The 7952-nt window shown below is 36.7% G+C and overlaps 1 protein-coding gene across 1 annotated transcript; it reads right to left on the bottom strand.

Moving 5' to 3' along the window:
* Positions 1–242: 242 nt before the first annotated feature.
* LOC107763582 (ALBINO3-like protein 1, chloroplastic) lies at positions 243–6409 on the bottom strand. Its single transcript, XM_016582070.2, has 11 exons — positions 5890–6409; positions 4508–4618; positions 4276–4350; positions 4038–4098; positions 3796–3869; positions 3438–3542; positions 2813–2923; positions 1628–1731; positions 1215–1472; positions 837–1138; positions 243–760 (listed from the first exon to the last, which is right to left on the bottom strand). Exons 1-10 carry the CDS (start codon positions 6250–6252, stop codon positions 850–852), a joined length of 1551 nt encoding a protein of 516 aa, XP_016437556.2. The 5' UTR covers positions 6253–6409; the 3' UTR covers positions 243–760; positions 837–849.
* Between the last annotated feature and the right edge of the window lie 1543 nt (positions 6410–7952).

Here is a 7952-nt window from a genome sequence, read left to right as displayed (position 1 = left end):
GACGGTTTCGAAAAAGTCTAATTTTGGTTATACATAATAGAATAACCGAACAATTTGTATGGTACCAATTTTATAAAATAACCGGCTGAACCGAACCATTGACACCCCTGGCCCTACAACCGCACAATTCGAAACACAATGAATAATGAATCAACCCTTTACCTTCTCCATATAGATACCGGACTTTTCCTTGCGACAAGTTCAAACTTGTAATATGTACTACTGAACTCACACATCACGCGCTATGCTTCTACCAATAAAGCAATTTCACTTCCACGTTGTATGGTAGAGCAAGAAAATTCGTCATGTCACTTCCAATTTCTGTTACTGCAGACAAGTAAAAAGAAAAAGAAAAAAGGACCCCCAACACATTGAGATGCAATATAGCATTGCTCTACAACAATTCTACTTTCCTTTTTTAGGTACTAAAGCAGATCCTTTACACCAAAAACCCAACTATGCTCGTTAAAGAATCCGCAGCGATTGCCATTTTGAACATCATAATTTACAACTTTGCAGCTTCCAAAAGTAAAATCTTGTCAGAACCTGGTCCCTCCAAGCTGCAAACACAATAATAGCAGCGCGTTTAGAGATGTTGCAAGTTCCTGATGAACTTCAACCGACTCAAGTATGGGTGGAGAACCAAATAAGCTTGTAAAATGTATAGCCTTTTGTTTAAGTTGCTTATCCATCTGTCTTCTTGTACATCTTCAAGTGCAAGTTTCTTATCTGTAGCTCTGGTAGAAGTAACAGTTTCGCCCTGAAAGTGGGAATGGAAATCTATAATTAGAACTAGGCCAATTAACAATATCATAATCATACATTCACTTGCATACAAGTATATTGCTTTCAATTTTTGACTCCACGGTTGTGATCATCTGAAATTTCACCAATCTGTTTTCTTTCATCTTCCTTCACTTCAGAGGAAGCACTATCACCATTTACGACACGATAATATTCAGAAGTGGAAGCATTGAGACTCTTAGAGATAGAATCACCAATAACAGAGTCAGTTCTGATACTATTTTCTATCTCAACTGGCTTATCTTCTTTCTTATTGGCTGCTATTTCAGCTTTCCTCTTCTCCTCCTCCCTCTGTTGCCGTTTTCTTGCTTCTTGTTCCTTTAACTGTTTAAACCTGCAAAAAATAATTAACAATCAAGTCCTAACCACCAACTTCTCACCTCCAAACAAGGTCAACAAGTCTTTCTAACCTGTCACCCTGGCGGGGCCTATCTGATGTAGGATTCTCGTCTTTCTTTTTAGTTATTGTTGCTTCAGAGACCTGTTTCTGAATTTGAGGTTGTTCTTCCCTAGAGGTTTCATCACTTAATTTCAGGGTTGGAATTTTTGCACCCCCAAGTTGCTCTTTCCTAGAAGTATCATCACTTAATTTCAGCGCTGGAGTTTTTGCACCCCCAAACTTCTGAAGCCATACTTGTTGAGCGGTGCTAAGTATGTTGTTTGTGAACCTGCATAAGATGGTAAAACAATTCTGAGAGATTATTGAGTGTGGGAGAATAATAGTGGTCAATAAATTGGATAATTAAGTATAAAAGGATAAAAGAAAATGAAACTTAGAGGAATACACCGCTGTTTCCAAACAGAGTAATAAAGAAGTGCTTACCAATATAGGCTCAGACCAGAAGGAACTGACAGTGAAAAGTAACCAAGCATTAGAGGGAGAAACTTAGTTATTGCTTGAGAGTTCTTCACATTTGGATCATCACTCTGGAAATTAATTAAAAAGGGATTAGAAACTAAACAGGAAAAGAGAACAAAAATAAAATGAAAATGGTTTAGAAGATAAGTGCTATAAATTGACATCTTAGTGAGAGTCTAATCAACTACTAACTTTACTGGCCAACAGAATTAAAGAATTGAGAGTCAGAATGAATAAGCTAACCAGGCAATTCACTTTGCAATAACAACCAAATTCAGTTCTCAAGTTAGAGGGGGTGAAATTAGAGATATGAAGCATAAAGAGTAGCAGAGAACACCATCTCGAGTCAAGGTTACATTACAATACAAAGGTCAAACACCATCAGTTTTTTCTTCATAAAATATTCATAACTTCAGGAACCAACAGCATGCCCAACACTTGGAAAGGTAGCAAGTGAATATTTTTCATAATACATAACCACAATTTTGAAGTATCAGGACTTTAATGTAGAAGCCATTCATGAACCAGCCAACTCTAAGAAGGTGCAATGGTATTACAACAAAAATTCAGAGGTTGGATAAACAGGAACCTGACTTAATTTACGAGCATAGTCATTTACGGTCTAACAAATGGAATTGAATGCAATTGTTGACACAAGGTACAAGAGTAAATGAACCATGTATCTAACAACTGGAATTGAAATACAAATGTGAACATAGGGTACAAAAGATGGCACATTTACCATGTACGGTATAGGTAACCCCAAAATAACAAAACAAAATGAGATTAAACAACAAGAGAAGAAAGCAATAGAGTCAAGCACCCAAGAGTGTGGCCTAGTGGTCAATGAAGTGGGTGAGAACCATGAGGTCTCAGGTTCAAATCCCAACGGAGACAAATACTAGGTGTTTTCTCCCCATCCATCTAAGCCTCGGTGGATAGTGTTACCTGGTACCTGTTGCTGGTGGGAGGTGGCAGGTACCCCGTGGAAATAGTCGAAGTGAGCGCAAGCTGGCCCGGACACCACGGTTATCAAAAAAAAGAAAAAAAAGCAATAGAGTTGAAGGAAATCATCATAAATGCAGAAGGAGAGGGGCTATCTCTTTTGTCCTGCATTAGAGGAGACTAGAAAAGCTTTCATTGACCAACCTGTTGAGATGGTTGCATAATTTGAATAGAGATGTACTGAGAGACAACCAACAGTACAGGCAAGACAAGATATGCAAAAGTATCGGACCAACCAAGTGGAGGATGACCATCCTGTAAAATCCAAGGATAAGAATCAGTCCTAACGCATTCTTCAAGGTGAAGCAACTAAAGAAATATTGCAATATGCATCAAACAATAAACTGAATTGCAAGATTTGGTCATTCTAGATTATTTTATTAATACAAACTTTATCCTTCTAATGAAGTATGCTTCTTTAACCCGAGACAGCCTCACTTGCTGAATTACTCAAATAAGACCTGCCATCTTTATAGCTAGTAGAAGCAACAAAATCTGATGTGTTGGGTCGCACCCCAAAGGATCATATTCTATATGCATCTAAAAACAATGAAGCATAGAAGAGCCATAAAGCATAACCAACACATCCTTACATTGCAGACACCATAACCCAAAAAAAGAGAATGAAAGAGAAAAGACAAGTGAACTAAACAAAATATGCAATGCTACATCAATAAAATGTCCATGAAGTTTTCAAGCTAAAATCCAAACCCCAAAAAAAGAAAAGAAAGAGAAATGAGGCAAGGCTGGACAGCAGCATATGACTCACTACAAAAGGGAAAAGCCAAGAGGTGCCACTTCCAGTTTGTCGAGAGGCAATTGTTGTTGGACCAGCTAGTGAGGGTATCCAGAAGAAGCCTTCTGTCAGAAGCCCCTTAATGTAATTAAGAAAAAGAAAAATTTAAGTATTAGAGATGCTTGAGTGAAACTATAGAAACCTAAAGCATTTGCTAAAGTATACAAAAGGGTGAAATTGCCAGCAGCAGTAGTTTGCTTTCCACTTATCAATTGTTTTTTATTTTGCTTTCTCATTAGAATCAAAACTGTCTCCCTTTTTTAGCAAGCATTATTCAAGTAAAAAGCCTCTCGAGAGAAGGGGTGAACAAGTAGAAAAATAGCAGTTTTACCTCATTTGCCACGTTAGAGAGGGCTCTGTAAAGCCCAATCCATATAGGTATAGTGGCAAGGGTCGGCAGACATCCTGCGGGTAGATGATAGAAATGATTAACAAATATCAACAATTACTGAACTCGGACGATATTTAAATTATCAGACCAAAAAATTAATATTGCCACAACCCACATGTATGGTGTGTAAGGATGTACAACCAAAATTGTCAACCATAAGAAGCTTTGGGATTGAAAAAGACCTGCCAGTGGATTTATGCCAGCTAATTTATAAAGACGAGCAGTTTCAAGTTGAATCCTCTCCTGGAAAAACATGTATATAAGAAGTTAAAATAGTTAAAGCAAAGTTTCTACACTGGACAAATGCAAGAAAATGCCACAGGGTAAATGAAGGGCAGCTATTCATTTAAGCATGTACATCCTCCAGTAATATTCCACTGACTAGAGGTGAAAAATGTGTGAAGCTTGGATATAATTAACCTGGTCTCCAGCATATCGCTCCTGAATAGCCTTTATTTGAGGTGCCATAGATCGCATTGCCATTGCTGATTCTACCTAAAATTGATTCTTAAAGATAGTAAACCATCTAAGCCTTCATAAGCAAGAATGTTTTTTGTAATTTGTACAGCTCAATTTACTTCCTAAATACTTTACACAGAAATATGGAAAACAGAAATACTGTAAAGAGAAGACATGAAAGTAGACCACTGACCTGTTTTTTTGTTAGAGGAAAAGTTGCAGCTTTTACTAGTATTGTTAGTAGAATGATTGCAAAACCATAAGAATACGGCACATGTAAAGTTGAGAGTCCATCCTTCAAAACCTGGACATGTCACAACCACTTTCTTAATTGTTTTCTCTCTTATCTTTTTCTTTGGTGTGTCTTAACATATGAGTGAGAGATAGAACCAAGTGATAGAATTAAGCTTTGAATCAATCCATACATTACAGTTGGATATAACAGTGTTATCAAAGGCGAAAAGCGCAAAAAAACTCTAAGGTATGTTGGGGCTTTAAGCTCAAAGCGCAAATAAAGCGTGGGCTTTAGGCAAAAATGGAGAAAAATTACAAATATGTATGTGTAGTCCAAAACTAATATCTATAAGCATGAATACCAAATATATATACTAAGAAATTGAAAAACATTTACAATAAAATGAAATATCAATTGTTTAGTGTGGTCTCTTCAGGGTTACGCTCATTGGCTAGGAAAAGTATGCCTTAGAGCTTTGATGACAACGCTGAAGCGCCCGCTAAGCGAGGTGAAGCGTTCAATAAGTTTTGAGCCTCGCTTCATGGCTTAAGCGCGCCTTTGATAACACTGGGATATATTTATGCTATCTTTCCAACACTAAGTAGAAGAATGTGACATTTAGGCTGCAAAATATTTCTCTTTCCATTTGATAGAGGCATGAAACAATCTTGCTTAAATTGTCCTCTCATTCCAATGATACCACCAAATGAAGCAACTAATAGACCAGATAAGTTCCAGATACCAAATAAAGGAACCAACTTTAACAATCTTACTCTTTAATGATGAATAGCAATATAGCCATATACACAATTCTTAACTGCTCAAAATTATGTTTTGAATAACGATTATATTCTTCCGTAAAATTTTGCAACCAAATACCCAACTAGCAATACAAAATTCTCAATCAATCAACCAATAACACATCAATCCCAATATAGTGGGAGTAGGATATATGAATCTTTTGTAATTGTTCAGCTCTACTTGAGTCCGCTTCATTCCAATACTATTAGAGTTTCTCAAAACTTTACATAATCCCTAAGAGGACTCCTACAAAAACAGTGCAAGTGTGGAAACAACAGCTAAGCCTTAATTCCAACTGTTTAGCATAGTCTATACACTAGTTTCACCAAAACGGCTAATCAAAGAACCCCATAATTCAACTTCCAATTATAGCAACTTTGTCTCCATTCTCCTTGAAAAAGTACAATTCCAAGAATCAATTAGCCAACTAAAATTTCTAAAACCTATAAAAATTAGAACACAAAACGAAGCAAAAAGAATTGAAGAATGAAAGGAGCATCATAACATTGTAAAAAACGAAACTTTAACATTCAACAAACCTTCAGGACAGACTCCATTCCATTGGTAATACCAGAAAGCCAATCACCATTCTGTTTACTACTTTCAACAGTGTTAACAACCGTATCAGCAGAACCAGAAACAGCAGCATCAGCAACTGTATACAAAAACCCTTCAGCCCGAGCAAACAGGTCTTTGAAAAGCATCTCTGCAGTTTCCGGGCCAGGAAACGGATCCTGACCCAACCCGAATCGAGCTACTCCGAGCACGCCCCGTGAAAAGGGTTTGTAAGTTGGAAGATTTCCAAAGTGGGTTCGGTAAAAAACTGGATATAGGGTTCTTGTACGTTCTGTAAATGGAGACAGTACAGAATTGGGTCCGAGTGAAGTGAAAAAAGTTGCCATATTTCCTATCAGATTTTCAGGTTCTTGCAAACCCCTTTAAGGTGGATGAGTTGGGTTTAGAAAGATTTGATTTTTGGTTGGGGTTTTGTTAGTTTGAAAAAGAAAAGAATTAAAATTTAGAAAAATTTAAATTTCCCAATTTTAAGTCAAGCACTCCAAAGAAAAGATCTTTAAATGTAATTTGTTTTAAAAAGAAATGAGCAATCTTGAATACACCGCACGTGTGTAACAAAGAGGAAGCTCATGGGCAAAATGTAAGAAAATCAAAAAGATAGTCTTTTATAAAATAAAAACTGTAAAGTAAAGACAAGTATAGAGAAAAACTAATATATTATTCAAACTTCAAAGTTATGTACATAATGAACTGAAAACTACTTTATTTATAGAAGAAAGAAAGCAGTTGCGAGGCTTTTCTGGAAGCAGTTGTAAGGCTTTTCTTTAGCTGCTTGTAAGCTGTCTGCATGAGCTGCTTGCAACCTGCCTGTTTAATAAGAAGTTGCTGCAAATCATTTCATTGAGCTGCTTGCAACCTGCTTGCATCAACTGCTTGTAGATAAACTTCAATAGAGTACTAAATGGATAATCTTCTTCAGAAAGATTATCTATAGCGGAGTAATAAATGAACATCCACAATATAATTATTTTCATAACACTCTCCCTTAGATGTTCATTAAAAGGTATTGCGCCTCGTTAAAACCTTACTAGGGAAAACCCAGTGGGAAAAATCCTAGTGAAGGAAAAAAGAGTACACATATTTAGTAATACGCATTTCTAGCTGCCTCATTAAAAACCTTATAAGGAAAACCATGTGGGAAAAAACCTTAGTAAGGAAAAAAGAGTACATCGCGTATTTTACTCCCCCTGATGAAAACTTTATTTCAAATATTTGAGTCTCTGCATTCCAATCTTGTATACCATCTTCTCAAAAGTTGAAGTTGGCAAAGATTTAGTGAATAAATCTGCCGGATTGTCACTTGAACGGATTTGCTGCACATCAATGTCACCATTTTTTTGAAGATCGTGTGTGTAGAATAATTTTGGTGAAATGTACTTCGTTCTATCTCCTTTTATAAATCCCCCCTTCAATTGGGCTATGCATGCAGCATTGTCTTTGTATAAAATTGTGGATCTTTTATCACACTCTAAACCACATTTTTCTTGAATAAAATGAATCACTGATCTCAACCATATGGATTCCCTACTTGCTTCATGAATAGCTATTATCTCAGCATGATTTGAAGAAGTAGCAACAATTGACTGCTTTGTGGAGCGTCATGATATGACAGTACCTCCACATGTAAACACGTACCCGATTTGAGATCGAGCTTTATGGGGATCAGATAAATAACCTGCATCTGCATAACCAACAAGATCTGCACTACCTTTGTTAGCATAAAACAAACCCATATCAAGAGTTCCCTTTAAATATCGCAAAATATGTTTAATTTCATTCCAATGTCTCCGAGTAGGAGAAGAGCTATATCTTGCTAGTAAATTAACAGAAAATGCTATGTCAGGCCTTGTAGCATTAGCAAGATACATAAGTGCACCAATTGCACTGAGATAAGGTGTTTCAGGACCAAGGAGTTTCTCATCTTCTTCTGGAGTTCGGAACGGGTCCTTATTCACTTCAAGTGATCGAACAACCATTGGTGTACTCAATGGGTGCGTTTTGTCCATGTAAAAGCGTTTGAAGGCCT

This window comes from Nicotiana tabacum, chromosome 15 (genome assembly GCF_000715075.1).
Source record: "Nicotiana tabacum cultivar K326 chromosome 15, ASM71507v2, whole genome shotgun sequence".
Taxonomy (NCBI): domain Eukaryota; kingdom Viridiplantae; phylum Streptophyta; class Magnoliopsida; order Solanales; family Solanaceae; genus Nicotiana; species Nicotiana tabacum.
Note: the sequence above shows the minus strand (reverse complement) of the source record. Positions and strands in the feature narration are given on the sequence as shown.

Coding starts and splice junctions, on each gene's coding strand:
- LOC107763582 (XM_016582070.2), bottom strand. CDS start 6,252: ATGGCAACTTTTTTCACTTCACTCGGACCCAATTCTGTACTGTCTCCA. Junction 4,619..5,889: donor GAATGGAGTCTGTCCTGAAG/GTTTGTTGAATG, acceptor TGACATGTCCAG/GTTTTGAAGGATGGACTCTC. Junction 4,099..4,275: donor AGCGATATGCTGGAGACCAG/GTTAATTATATC, acceptor ATGTTTTTCCAG/GAGAGGATTCAACTTGAAAC.